The sequence below is a fragment of the Aspergillus flavus genome, chromosome 3 (assembly GCF_009017415.1).
Source record: "Aspergillus flavus chromosome 3, complete sequence".
NCBI classification, from domain to species: Eukaryota; Fungi; Ascomycota; class Eurotiomycetes; order Eurotiales; family Aspergillaceae; genus Aspergillus; species Aspergillus flavus.
Window position 1 is genome coordinate 3,575,727 of NC_092407.1, and position 14,018 is coordinate 3,589,744.

At 49.8% G+C, this 14,018-nt stretch overlaps 6 protein-coding genes across 6 annotated transcripts; 1 reads left to right on the forward strand and 5 right to left on the reverse strand.

The window, feature by feature from the left end:
• Window positions 1-33: 33 nt before the first annotated feature.
• F9C07_2231270 (Alpha/Beta hydrolase protein) lies at window positions 34-1,385 on the forward strand (the record flags this gene model as incomplete). The annotated part of the gene is made up of 3 exons (XM_041291179.2): window positions 34-231; window positions 288-426; window positions 487-1,385. The coding sequence occupies 3 exons, from the start codon at window positions 34-36 to the stop codon at window positions 1,383-1,385; spliced, it is 1,236 nt and encodes a 411-aa protein (XP_041144985.2).
• Window positions 1,386-1,548: 163 nt separating this feature from the next.
• On the reverse strand, window positions 1,549-3,279 carry F9C07_1448823 (uncharacterized protein). Its single transcript, XM_041291192.2, has 2 exons — window positions 1,959-3,279; window positions 1,549-1,903 (listed from the first exon to the last, which is right to left on the reverse strand). Exons 1-2 carry the CDS (start codon window positions 3,003-3,005, stop codon window positions 1,712-1,714), a joined length of 1,239 nt encoding a protein of 412 aa, XP_041144986.1. The 5' UTR covers window positions 3,006-3,279; the 3' UTR covers window positions 1,549-1,711.
• A 274-nt stretch (window positions 3,280-3,553) lies between these two features.
• Window positions 3,554-5,157, reverse strand: F9C07_7259 (leucine rich repeat domain protein; the record flags this gene model as incomplete). Its single annotated transcript, XM_041285464.1, has 2 exons — window positions 3,554-4,511; window positions 4,562-5,157. 2 exons carry the CDS (start codon window positions 5,155-5,157, stop codon window positions 3,554-3,556), a joined length of 1,554 nt encoding a protein of 517 aa, XP_041144987.1.
• Window positions 5,158-6,109: 952 nt separating this feature from the next.
• F9C07_7260 (uncharacterized protein) lies at window positions 6,110-6,457 on the reverse strand (the record flags this gene model as incomplete). The annotated part of the gene is made up of 1 exon (XM_041285465.1): window positions 6,110-6,457. The coding sequence occupies one exon, from the start codon at window positions 6,455-6,457 to the stop codon at window positions 6,110-6,112; it is 348 nt and encodes a 115-aa protein (XP_041144988.1).
• Window positions 6,458-7,880: 1,423 nt separating this feature from the next.
• On the reverse strand, window positions 7,881-10,799 carry F9C07_2231274 (uncharacterized protein; the record flags this gene model as incomplete). Its single annotated transcript, XM_041291214.1, has 8 exons — window positions 7,881-8,022; window positions 8,072-8,274; window positions 8,330-8,468; window positions 8,516-9,797; window positions 9,901-10,232; window positions 10,280-10,296; window positions 10,349-10,480; window positions 10,536-10,799. The coding sequence occupies 8 exons, from the start codon at window positions 10,797-10,799 to the stop codon at window positions 7,881-7,883; spliced, it is 2,511 nt and encodes an 836-aa protein (XP_041144989.1).
• Window positions 10,800-12,210: 1,411 nt separating this feature from the next.
• On the reverse strand, window positions 12,211-13,768 carry F9C07_7262 (putative alcohol dehydrogenase; the record flags this gene model as incomplete). The annotated part of the gene is made up of 8 exons (XM_071511598.1): window positions 12,211-12,652; window positions 12,719-12,769; window positions 12,823-12,916; window positions 12,975-13,067; window positions 13,117-13,138; window positions 13,193-13,292; window positions 13,371-13,422; window positions 13,534-13,768. 8 exons carry the CDS (start codon window positions 13,766-13,768, stop codon window positions 12,211-12,213), a joined length of 1,089 nt encoding a protein of 362 aa, XP_071365174.1.
• Between the last annotated feature and the right edge of the window lie 250 nt (window positions 13,769-14,018).

The following is a 14,018-nucleotide window of genomic DNA, read 5'->3' on the forward strand; positions in this document are numbered from 1 at the left end:
AATCGATTCCCAGGCTTTTCTAACCCGACCAGTATGAATACATGTGCAACTTTCCAAGTAATAGAACATAAATTCCTTGGTCAGCATATCCGCGAGTATCCCAGAGCCACGACTACCAGCCAAGAGGACCCGCTTTCGATTATAGCAAAACAATACGTGCCGTGTGATAACCTCGACCCATCCCCGGGAGATATCAGTATTATTTCCGCTCATGCCAATGGAATGCCAAAGGTATCCCTGGAGTACCGCAACGTAGTCAATAAAAACATACCTGACAAATGTTCCAGGAAGTCTACGAACCGTTATGGGTAGAGATCTACCACGCAGCCAAGAAAGCAGGATTGCAGTTACGGGGTATATGGATAGCGGATGCCGCCCACCAGGGTACAAGCGGTATCCTCAACGAAGAAAAACTAGGGAACGACCGTACGTTATTCTTCTTGATTATTTCTTCGAGACTTTGCCTAACTAGGTTTGCATGAGAAGCTTCCGCATTCGACCACAGTCGCGATCTTATTTTAATGATCAACCAACTGCGAGACAAGCTCCCACAGCCGATATTCGGCCTAGGACACAGTATGGGTGCAACGCAGTTGATCAACGTATCCCTCATGCACCCCCGGATCTTCCAGGGCCTTTGCTTGGTGGAACCAATTGTGTTTCCCTACTCTGCGGAAAATCAAGGTAGATACCCTCCCGCGCAAGCGTCCATGCGGCGCAGAGAGAGCTTCGATAGCCTAGACATGGCAATCTCACAGTTTCGAAAGAGCAGTATGTTTCAAAAGTGGGACCCACGAGCATTTGACATGTGGATTGAATACGGGCTCCGTCGTGCTCCTGGGGATCGCGCAGAAAGAGTCATATTGACAACGACGAAGAGCCAGGAATTATTTACCTTTGTTCGACCAACCTTTCTTTCAGAATTCCCGACAGACCGACGTCTGGCTTTCCCAGATCTAGCCTTAGAAGCACCTTCTGATACTCTCTTTTACCGCCCGGAACCGGTGATTACATTCCATAACCTTCCGCATTTGCGGCCATCGACACTATACGTTTTCGGCGAGCTCTCGCAGCTTATAAGCCATCAACTGCGGGATTCTCTTGCAAGAAGAACTGGAGTTGACATTGGTGGAAGTGGGGGGTTAACAAAAGGTCAAGTTAAACACGTCGTCGTGGGAAATACTGGGCATTTTGGACCGATGGAGGATCCTAGGGCTTTGGCGGAAAAGACTGTCGATTGGCTCAAGGTAGAGGTTGAGCAATGGGCTTTGCTTGCAAAGTCGAGTCTTCGGAATTCTAATAGTGAAGTTAGTCCGGACTTTCTGAGCTCCTTGGCAGGCAGTCACCAGGGAGGGAGGCAAGAAAGTCGCCTTCGCAAGTTGTGACGAGATTACGAATGAGAGCGAGTTTTGCCCATTGCCACAATAGAGGCTTTTCACTGTTTCCAGAGTCTAGCCGCACAGGAGCATAGTTCCCAATAATACTAGAAGATGAGGACTGAGACCGTTTGAATGTAATCTGTCTGTCTGTGGCCCTCGACTAACTCTCGAGACTGTTTCCTGTTTCATGATACAGTCATTCCTCTGGTGTTGTATGGAAAGTTTACTAGCCAGGGACTCGACCTTGAGAGCTATGTAATATGGCACTTTGAAAGAAGAGACAAAAATAAAAGCAGACTATAAATACCTCGATACAAGTCAACATCAGCCTCCTACAACCGCTCCGTGCCATCCACCCATTTCCCATCCTTCCTCACCCAAGAAACAGACCCAAAAGCAGGTGCCCTCAAAACAGTCATGGAAAAGCTCTCCAAACGCGGCAAAGCAGCACCAAGATCCAGCATATCAGATGACGAAGGAAACACGTCCCGGAAAAGCTCCTCAGACTTCACAGAGTCCGCAACCTAGATCGAAACCAGTCAATATAAAACCAAACACCACACAACTAAGAACACTTACATCCTTCCATTCCTGCCCAGGAACCCCAACAACCTCCACAACCTCAAGTTCCTCACCCCCCAATCTCAAAGTCTCCAATAATCCTCTCTTCGCCTCATCCCCCTCAGGAACAAGAACACTAACACTAAGAACAGCCAACCGTCTCTGCCGCTTCAGCACATATCCCATCTGTTCAAGAGACAAGGCATAAAGCGTACAATCCAGCATCTTCAACCCAGACTCAGGCTCATCCCCAGTCCCAGTCCTACCCAACTTCTCCACCAACAACTTCGTCCCCTCATGTCCAGACCCAACAGGTATAATCCCCTCCGGCTTCCTCCCAACCCTAACTCCATCCTCATCCACATCAGCCGGATCATCAGGCACACCCTCCAACCCAGCACCAGCACCAGTAGTAGAAGTAGAAGTAGTAGAAGAAGAGGTAGAAGTAGCCTCCAACCTCAACGAAACACCCACCAATCCCCCAACAATCAATCCCGGTAACTCATCCACCGGAATCCTCGACAAGAACTCCCCATCCGAATGCCCCCGATACGTATACGAAACCTCCAGAAACCGTAATTTCCTATCAGCCTCTCCACCGCCACCTAGATCCTGTAAAATGTCACCGATCCCCGAAATAAACCCTTTCCTGCAGAATACATCCAGGAGATGGAGTTCTCGTAAGCCTCCATCTTTTGACCCTGTCAAGAGACCATGGATGAAATCTCCCGCATCTCGACGAGAGGAATCGCTTACGCCGTCGATGAGATGGGAATATAGAGTTAGGTCTTTGAGATTGGGGAGGGCTTTTCCAAGTCTCGTCAGGAAGGGGGCTGGGTAGCCCAGCGAGAAGAGTTCTAGGGTTAGGGATTCGATTCCCCTTGGCAGAGATGGTACTGCGTCTTCCGATAAAGGGGTAGAAAGGAAATCTGCGTAGTCGGTTGGTTTGATGTCCGAGGTTAGGGTTAGGTGTTTGAGGTTGGCTGCTTCGGGGGGGAAGACGGGGAGGTGGAAGGTTTGGAGGGGGATTTGGGCGGCGGTTGGGAGGTCTGAATTTCTGGTCATTGTGATGGCTGTTCCTCTGTGGGAATTGATTGAGATGGTTTGGGAGTTGTGAATTGGTCTCTTCTTATTTTACTGTAGGGATGGCTTGGTTCATATGTGGGGTTTACCCCGTCTTATGGCGGAAGGAGATGCGGGGATTTTTGCGGAGAAATGGAGCTGATTATAACCTCCAGGAAGATGATTCTCCGGTTGTTCGTCTTGTCTCTTGTCTAGATTGTCTGGGCAGGGTTCCCCTCATCTTGGTCTGTGGAATGGGCGAATCAGAGGGACTGGGTTGAGGTATAGATGCGAATCTTATGGATCTGTGGGGTAGGAGTATCCTGGAGGATACATGATGTTGATTTTAATGTGTCTACTGAATGGCTTATCTTTATGTCCTTGGTTGTACATTTGTGCCCTATTGAGCAAGTAGATGTGTCAGTTAAGGTAGTGATACCCCTATGTAAATATATCACCCGAATACTATACTGGGCATTCATAAATACCGCCCGCCCAAGGCATATATGTATACAACAAAAACAAATCCCAATTATCAACAGCTAATCACCTCACAGCTGTAATTCTTCCCGAGAATGTTGATCCGCCTCAGCGTTCGGCACGCAGGCCCAGCTGCAACCTAGTCGGCGGAAAGGAAGGGGACGAAGTTTCTCGCCCGAACAACGTGGCCCTTTGAGTCCACTCTCATATGTACTGCAGTCCCACCATTCGATCCATTCAGTACGAGCCAGTACAAAGCTTCGGTGGCACACCGAGCATGACCGGCCGCCACCGTTCCAGACTTCTTTCGCCTGTCGGAGCATGCGGAGTATCAAGCCAGGATAGTCAGCCATCTCTTCATCTGAGACTTGGTCGAAGAAGACCGACCGGGTGCACGCCAGCAGAGATATTTCACGTAGGGACGGAACCCGGGATTCTTGTTGATTTGGTTGACTCGCGCTCATGCCGCTAGCTGGAGCATCGACCGGCATGCCCTCCATGTTAAATCGGCGAACAGGGCCAGTGGCGACGTGGATGGGGGCCCATGCTTCCTCGGGCGCTGGGCCCTCATAGTCACGAAGCTTCAATGTTCCCTCTGGCGAGTCCAACTCTGTGCCCTCCGGCGAATGCCACTGGGCGATCTCTGCCTCGTGGATCTGCATGAGCGGGTTGGGCCGCACGATCATATGTTTCAGGTCACCCTTTTTAATCAGCCACAGCAGCTCCCACGGAAGGTACTGCAAGCGATTGACCGCAAGATTAACTTCTTGCAGCAAGGTCAACCTTCTTATTGCCGGAGGGATCTCCGTGAGTTTGTTATAGCGAAGACTAAGGACTTTTAAGGAGCCAAGCTCAAACAATTCTCCAGGCACCGATTGCAGAGAATTGCCAGTGAGGAATAGACGTAGGAAGGGTTGTAAGGAGCTGTAGACGTCTTCGGTGATGGGAGGTTCGATGATCGCAGGGAGTTTAGTGAGATGCTGCAAGGGCCGCAGCAAGTCAGGGGGTACGACCCTCAGAAAACAATTACTGCAAGATATTAGCCTTGTTGAACAGTGACTGTGGATACACAAGCTCACCTTAAGTCAACGCTATCCTGTCCACTTTCCAAGCATTCATTGACAATATTCCGTGCGGCCTGATGCTCTTTCGGTTCCTCGACCTTTTTCAGGCCACTCCGCTGCGTCCAAGGCTGACCCTGTGCCGTCCACCGCTCGCTATCATGCATAGCAACATCAGTCCGGCTCCCTGTTACTGCGGAATTGCCGGTATCCTTCAGCAACTCCTCTCCCCACATTGATGGATCTTCCGATGGCAACAGGGAATCCGCCCCGGACTCATCGCTCCCCATCCACACACCACTATCCACATGTCGCTTCTCCTTGAAATCCGCCCTCTTCCGCTTGGGATCCTTCACCATCTCGCCCCACCAAGTGCCACGGTATCGTCGTTTCCTGCTCCCGGAGGGGACAGGCGCATGATAGTTCTCGAGACCAGAGGCGGGGATATCATCACTCGAAAAGAGCGCGGGGTCACTCGACGGCTGGCTGGACCGGTCATCAAAGCGCGAGAGCTGATACGTCTTGCGCAGCGACGAGCCGGACGCGACGGGGGTTTTGGTCGGGGAGCGATGCCGGATGCGCCGCGGCGGGGGCAGAGGGATCTCGTTATCCATGATGTCAGACGAAAGCTGTCACTGGCTGGCACGTTTCTGTGCCGGAAAAACAAGACGGGGGTGACAGCCAAGAACGTGCGATGGTGGGACTGTTTGAAATGCAGGTGGCGCGTGTCTTGTGGGAACGAGATGGAGCTTCGATGGACAAGAGAAGTATATGCGCAGACGACACCGTTTTTTTTCGCAGATCGGATCACATCACCGGCTGCGCACCGGATCCATTGTGTCCGAAAGAATGCAGATCGTCAGACGGGAAGTGATTTAATTCCAGTGGGTTCAGTGCGTTGGACTTTGGACTGTTTACTTGCAATGCCCGGCACGCGTCCCCCACGCGATCCGCCAATCAGACGCCCTACTGATAACAGCCCACTCGGCTCGGCTTTTTTATCTGATGGATCGTCTGCGCCCTAATCATCATGTTACATTCTTCAAGTCTAGGCTTTGGAAAGAAAAATAAAATACGTAGAAATGACTAGTATGTTCTTTGACTATCAACGACCTAGATACATCGCTAACAGCAACGTTGCAGTCCCATAGTACGAAGCCTGCAAGATTCGGATCGACTATTTGGCAACCAAACTGATTGCAGAACACACCAGCCATAGCATATCGAAAGGGCATCAAACACCATCAACTCGTAACCAATCGCAGTCATAAGGGGTATATCAGCACGTCCATGTATCCTTAACACCCAGCTTCTTCCAGAATGTCATGATCTTCAAAACAAATCCTGGGAAGAAGGGAAGGAAAGAAAGTATTCAAAAAGAGGTATAACAGAAGTAATAAAAAAAGGGTAGAGAAAGAGAAAGAAAGAATTCATCTGCCAGTGATAATACCTCATTAATCGCTGCAGCCAATCCTGATATCTGAAGACGTCGTGGCTGATCGTTAACAGAGTTTCACAGCACCACAGTAAGGTACCGCTGTCAGATAGTGGAACTGTTGAGCTTGATCACAGGTAGCCCAATAGCAAAGCCAAAGAACCAGCAACGAGTGCAACGGGCTTATTGGCATCAAAGGTTCCAGCGGCGGAATTCAAAGTAGCTGACGGACTGGCCGTGTTGGTTGAGCTAGTCGACGCAGCGCTAGCGTGGTGCGCATGGCTGGAGGCTATAGAGCCCGTAGAGCTTGGAGAAGAAGCAAGAGGAGTGGCAGACAGGCTCTCAGCGGCGGTTTCGGAGGTAACACGGTAAACCGTTTTAGTGATCGTGTTTGTCGCCGTTGAGGTGACGACAACGTCCGCAGCGACAAGCTGGGTCGCAGCGAGGCAGAGAACGGATGCGATAGTGGTGACCTTCATTCTCTCGGCGCTCAAGCTAAATGACTATAAAAAGTCTGGTACGCGACAATAGAATGGCGAAAGACCTTTAGAAACTCGAAAGAAAGATTGGAGTTGATAGATATCGCAATGCAGCCAATGATATATCTGCAGAAAATCAAAGGTGTTTGCGGTGAGATTAGATCTGGCGCAAACTTGAACCGTCGCACATGCAAACGAGCTAAAAGAGTGGCGTTTGCAAAGGCAAGTATAGCTGATACGATTGCAAGGAGTGTGGAGAGCACTGCTCTAGGGCTAAAGACCGTAATGGGTACGAAAGGGCAAAAAGGATGTGCAGAATTTGCAGCAAGGAAGACGAGGGGAGAGAAGCCCTAAATACTAACGAACAACTAAGTTTGACAAACACGAGTTCTGCAGTGGCTTTCGGGATGATAGGCCCGTATTCCATGCAGTCGCTTCCCTTCGGCGAAAAGAATTCGGGGAACGACTCTCATCCAATGATGACCGTGCAAGGGACTCGGCTAGATGAGTTTACTGGCTATTCGGCGCTGTCAGGCATGCGCTCTTGCCTGGTGTCTCACGTCGCCATGAAAGATGGATAGCTGCCAGCATTACCCTTCGGAATCCACAGGAGGTGAACAAATCATCGTGTTTCCTTTCATGACCGTCGGAGTCAAAGAGCCACCCAAGAATAGACAGATTACAAAACTCAGTCTTCAAGGGACCAGCGCAGCGGCGAATGACGTGGGAGATCCGGTTCGGGAGTGTGTTGGCGATGCTGCGGTCGATTAGTTGGGGCTAGAACAAGGCTGAGCATTTACTGATTCGCTGATGACGGGCGGTAGGGCGCTCACTCTGCAGCCAAAAGAAATTAGCTTCGGTTCCTGAGGCGTTGGTCAGGCACCAGAAAATTCTAATCCCGTCGTTTAATTAAACCGAACTGATCCGTGACTCTTCGCAATTAGGGCTACGGGAGGAGGGGAATCACTGCCTCATAGGCCTCTTTTCGTGGCAAACAGGACGAGAAATTGAGTATAACAGGGAACACCACTTGGGAAAAAAATTGAAATGCACATACCTCTGGTCCAAATTTTGGTAACTCCTCACACAAGTTTGGCGTCTACTGTGACCTTGACTGTTTCCGGACTGTTTCACTTTCATTTCATTCTTCAAACCCTAGACTCCCTGTTTGACAGCCCCTGTCTGTGAGACTCCATTATATTGAAGTAACCAACTGTCATTCATTCATGATTTACAAAGATACATACAAACATGGTGTTGGTGGTAGATCACCAGTAATCAACAGGGTATGAATTTTCTACTTCTGCTGCCTCATCTCTTAGTCAGACAGAATCCCGCCCAATGAGCTGAACTTTATTTGAGGAAATAATCATAAGTGTAAAAATAGTTTCTCATACTACCAGCGTAGATCGGCGAATGGTAATTATAGGTCAAGGTGCTCGACACTCGATCGCTTCTCCGTCCCATTCAGCGACAGTAAAGAGATCGACCGCTCGGCAGTTGGTCGCACCGGTTCCAATTCCTTGGTCTTGGTGCAGATCCACGTCGAGGCATACATATTCACCCTACTTCAGTCAATACGACTCTCAAATATTCGGTGAGACTCAAACTTACCGGTCAATACATGTTCCCGGGAATCGGGCGCCGACACGTCGCGCAGAAAAGCCGTTCTCCTCAAAGTGTCGCACGTACCAGGGGTCGATACTAGCCGAACGGAGCAGTATACGACCGCCCATTTTCAAAGCGTGGTTAAGCTTCTGTGCTTGCACCGAGGCATCGCTACCCTCAGGGTCGAACCAATCCATCGAGTCCATGACCTAAGACGCATGTCAGTCCAGTCGAGCGTACTGTAGCTGATGGGGCTACACTTACCACGGCTATGGTTAGGCTGCCCGGCGTTATCCGCTTGATCACTTCGTTAATCTCATCGGTGTGGATACGAAGACCGTCAAAGGCCCCCGGAGAGGACAGCTTCACGTGCGCTTTGGGAGACAAGTAGGTGGGATGGCATCTGTCATGGTTAGTCAAGTCGCCATTCGGCGCGCCGAGAAAGCTCACCTTCTGGAGAATTGCCCCTGAAGACACAGGAAGTAGAAGTAATTATCGTTGCTGATCAAAGTGTCCTTCACGACGGGGTCTAGAGTATCCACAACATATTCCCAAATCGATTGACCGCTGATGTCCTTCGCCTGCTTCATGTCTTGGTTGAGACCGTTTCGCTTGAAGAAATCGTCGATGATCATGTTTCGCTGATTTCGGGGCACGCCTGCGGCCTTCCAAGCAAACCATTCGGTTCCGACGACAGCCCAGTGAAGAGGCTTGCTCATCAAGACTGAGCGGATACGCGGCCAGATTTCACGCTGTTCAGCTAGAGTCTGAGCCTCACATAATTTCTGGACTTGGCCCTCCAATCCGAACACCTTGAAGAGGTAACGGACCATCTTAATTGCATGGCGTGAGCCTCCAGTCTCATAGAGTCCTCGACTGTAAGAGGATGTGAAAATATGGGCATGCTCAAGCCAATATTGGAAAGCTTGGCTTGAGAGGTGTGGGCTCAGTCGCGAGATGAGAAGTTGGCGAAAGTCAGAGTGCTTTCCTTCGCCGAAGATCTTCCAGACATCACGGTGACCAAGGGCAATGAAGCTTGCAACCTTGAGTTCAAGAAGATGATTTTGGTTAGGGTTCAGGTCAACAGCATGCACGCGTCGTGGGCTCTTCTGGAGATAATCCAAGATGTTGTCTCCAGCACTGGTGATTGCCAGGATCACGTCGTCTCGTTGGATGTTAAGTAGACGGTGGTCTACACGAGGATCCTCCCAGTTGAAAGCGTAGATATATTCATTCTTGAACTGCGTGTGCTTGGGGAGCAGGTCGTTGTAGAATATCCGGTAGTGGTGGTTTTGGTAGAAAGATGATGGAAGGGGGAGGTTGGAGCCTAGGTTGATGACGGCAGATTCGTAAGCTTTGGAGCGTACCTCTTGTGCACTCAATTCAATGGCTTTATCCATCTCCTGTCGATGGTTGGCAGGGGCAAGGTATGGCGATTCGGTGAAGGATGCATCCAGTTTTTCAATGGCCTCCCTCCCCGATTGGCTGGAGGTGATGTCCTTCTGGCATCCAACGAAGATATAGTACGGGATTCCTCCGAGAAGGTAGTTCCTTTCGCTAGCCGAGACAACAGTTCCGAACCGATATTCTAAGTAATCTCTGCGGGCAGCCTCGAGACTAACACGATCCACATCAAACCAAGCACGCCAGAACACCCGGCCAAGCCAGTTGACATGACGGTTGAAGGCACCGCCGGTGTAGTTGCGGGACGAGACATCCACGATGCTTTGGACTATAAGGGGTTAGTCTTCTACAAGCTGCCCATAACACAGCAATTTGAGAAATGATCAAATTGGGAGGATGCATTGCGGAAGGTCAACATCGGGGGTACCAACCGTAGAAGTCACAAACTCCCAGAACTCCAGATGGCTTCAACAGCGCCGGCAGCGAGTCAACCACGCTATAATAATCGGGTATCATAGACAAACTGTAGCTCATAGTGATGAGATCTGCGCCCGGCGTGCTCTTCGTCCGTGGGTCAACGCTGTCTGCGTCCGGCAAGCGGAAAGACCGCGCATCTTGACAGACAACGCTGACGTTTTTCCACCCCAATCGCTCAAATCGTTCACGAGCTACTTGGCAAAGAGAAGGGGAAAGGTCGACGAGGTATACATGGGAAAAGAACTCGTTTACGGGTAAGAAAGCTGACATAGCCTCGATGTTGTATCTGTACCTAGTTAGAGCAGACCAACACTGGCTTTCGATTGTGCTCACCCAGTCCCGCCGCCAATCTACATTGTCAGCAACGTCCCAAATAACTGTGTGAAATAGAAATGATCTTACATCGACCCAAACTGCCTTTCCCGCTTTCAATTCTTTGTTTTCCGTTTTGAATTTTAGCTGGGCCGCAACGAGGCCAAGCATGTCCTCTCGGCCACGTAGAAGGCGCTTGCGCGTGGCATCATACGCACCAGCCTGATGGTGTTTTAGCAATTGACCTTAGAGCCGCTGGAGATTCATCAACACGCACCTGTGTCTTGTAGAAGCTCTCCAAGGCGTCCTGTTGGCCATTCCCACTTTTGTCATGGGGCTTGAGGAATGTGGCATAAATGAATTTCACATAGGTGAAGAGACCGCCATTTTTGTTGAAGTCGGCCTTCTGCTTCTGAGAAGATAATAAGTGAACAACGGCAACCAAGCCGCAGACAAGGAAGGCAGTGCCGGCGATGTAGACATAGAGCCAGTCCATGCGGTTCGCGACACCGCCTAAGCTGCTACTACTTAGGGAACTCATGGCGTTGAGATGTGGTTGGAGAGAAGTTGATTCCTCCTGTTAAAGGAGAGAGACAGATATGAATCTGACACTGAAGGAGACCCAAGGACGAGGAAGGAGGCCCTTCTTGAATCAAACGCCTCCACCAGACCACCAGCAGGAGAACTGCGTTGAATGCATCGTTCTAGTGCCCCACCATGCCCCTCTCTCCATTACAAAGGCCGGATCCAAACGAAGGGATAGCAATGCGATGTCCTATCAGAGACACACATGGGCGTGGCAAGTGATAAGCTGCACCGGCTCAAAGGGGAATATGATCGATAACTGCGGCAAGACGAGGATGAAAGCAAATCCTCTCACGAGGCTCCATTGGCTCCACGAGGCCTGAGGCGAATCATTTTCGAAGCAATTGAGTCCGACTAAGGACATTAAACTCCGAAAATGAACGGGTCATTATCTTCTCAGGTCGAAGTTTAGCAACGACGCTGCCACTATGGCGACGGGGGATCTGCTCGTGGAGCTGGAGCACCGACGCAAAGGGATCCGATCCACCAGCGGAAACCGACAAGTCAGAGAGCAGTATGTCTGCATGTGTGGACATGCACTGGCCATCAGGGAGTCAAGCAAGAGGAAAGTTGTGGGGAAGAAACGAGAGCCAAATTACGGATGATGTTCGAGGTTCCTGCGTTGCATACTTCGGTTGCGCCAATCAGCGGGCAGGCTGCCGGCACACTTCCCCCTCTGGCGGATCCATTCGACCACCCCCGTCGATGCAAGGGAAAATCCCGGTATGAGAACAGTTTCTCAATATACCCTTCCTCTTAAAGCTGCACGATGGTCAACTCGGACGACGAAAACTGAACCCGGTGGTTTCAAAATTAGAATGGAGTGGGTTGGGTAACTATACCATACTATACTATGGACCAGTACTAGGATGGACCTGCTAAGAAGTATAGTGTTTATACTACTACCACGCAATTGACGACTCTTTTACTTTGTATTGACTCAATGCCTTCACCCGAGCGAAATCCTCTTTCGTGGGCTCAGACCTGTTGAGTCTTGTGGCGATCGCATTGGGACTATCGATCGGGATGGACATCCAATGTTTTGCCACGAATAAAGGTGCTAGCGAAAAATCGCATTCTCTGTACCACTCTGCTCTCGACCCATTCCGACAGGCCTTTCTCTAACTACAGTGGGGCACTCAAATAGAGTGCAATACCCATACAGGATACCGCTCATGGCGGGGCGAACTTGGTGGGCTTCATGCTCCACTATCTCAAACGTCGGAGAGGTACCTGAGTATGTTCTTCGCCATGTCCAGAATCGTAGTGCAAGCTGAGATCCAAAAACTATCACTTGAAGTTTTGACTCTTAGAAACAAGATGTTCTAAGAGAGCAACCAATTCGCCCTAATAAACGATGCAATCATCTATACCGGGATCTTCACCACAGCTCTCCCATCAATCTCAGAGCGTCCAAGGCGCATTACCACATCATTGATCTGATCCAGTTCAAAGCACTCAATATGTGCCCGCACATCGCCCGCGACAGCCATCTCCATCAACTCGTCCATCTCCTTTGCCGTGCCCGCAGAATTCCCGACAATAGTCAACCCTTTAACGATCATATCAAACGGAGTCGCCGGTAACCTGAACGGGACACTGGGTATGCCCACACAAACCAGAACCCCAAGACTGCGAAGTAATCGCATACTCTGCGTATACGCCGGTTCACTATTGGCGGTGCAGATTACCGCATGGGCTCCGAGCCCACCCGTTAGTTTCTTCACTTCCTTTTCGATATCGTCGACCTTGTAATCGAAGAAAGCGGTGGCTCCAAGAGCAAGGCACAACTCCTTCTTCTTCTCGCCACTATCGGGGGTATTAGCGCGGAATAATAATAATCGCTACAGTACAAACGGTGAGAGGAAACAGTACCTATCAATCGCAATGACTTTCAGTCCTTTCTTGACTGCAATTTGAACCCCCCTGGAAAATTATCAGCATAATAGACCTCACACATCTCAGCGAGGACCACAAACATATGTCCCAGACCACCGCCAGCCCCAGGGAGAACGATCCAATCGCCCGGTCGTGTCCTCGTCTTCATAATCGACGAGTACATCGCAATTCCCGCTATAGAAGACTCAGCACGAGTAGAATAAACCTAGTGCACTTGAAGAGGACAACATACCACACAGCAACGGCGCAGCTACATCGGGCGCAATCTCCGAGGGAATCTTGGTGACATGAATAGCAGGACTGACAATATACTCTTGAACCCCAGCTTATCAGCTATTCCACCCACAGCAATACTCCATAGCAGGTTCACTCACGTTGAAAAGTCCCAGGAACATTCTACACCGCATTTCATATCAGCATGGTATATACTAACAGACGAAAAATGCATACATAGGGGAAATAACATACCGCACCCGCATTCTTCTGATAAGGACAAGCCGTATTATTCACCGCGCAAATCTCACAGTTCAAACAAGAACTATATAGCCATCTACCATATCAGATTAATATCAACTCAACAATGAAACAGCAATATATGCAAAGAGAAAAGAAAAAAAGAAATACTAACCTAATCCCAACCCTCCTCCCAATCCACTCCTGCTCATCAACCCCATCACCCACTAAAAAAGACCAATTAGCATAATCAATTCACAATTACCAACGCCCCGATTCAACAACCTCCCCAGGTCAATGAATCAAATATTGCCAATACGACAATACAAAGTACATACCCATAACAACCCTCCCCACCCCCTCATGACCCGCCACATCGGTCAACATCGGCGTTTCCCCGCGAATACTATGCACATCCGAATGGCAGACCCCCGAATACTCGATCTTGACGAGGATTTCCCCCTCGCCCGGAGAAGGCACGGGGTGATCTGTTTTGATCTGGAGGAGAGCATCGGCGGTTGCGCCGGATGGGGGGAGGACTGCTGCGGTTTGGGTTTCGGGGATGATTGTCATGGTTGAGGTTGGATATGCGGGGTTAATCTGGTGTAGTTGCTGTATTGTAAGTAGATAAATTGGGAGGGAATAGGAACTAGGTTAGGTATAGGACTAGGAGGCTACCGGGGAGATCTTAGTGTCTATTTATATAGTTTCTGGGAAGAAGGGAAAGGTTACATTGGATTGAAAGTGGTGTAGATGGTGCTAGTTAATGCGTTAATGCATGATTGCAACGGATTGACAGGCGGGGTTTATACATCTGTCCTCC

Coding starts and splice junctions, on each gene's coding strand:
- F9C07_1448823 (XM_041291192.2), bottom strand. CDS start 3,005: ATGACCAGAAATTCAGACCTCCCAACCGCCGCCCAAATCCCCCTCCAA. Junction 1,904..1,958: donor CTGGGCAGGAATGGAAGGAT/GTAAGTGTTCTT, acceptor GTTTCGATCTAG/GTTGCGGACTCTGTGAAGTC.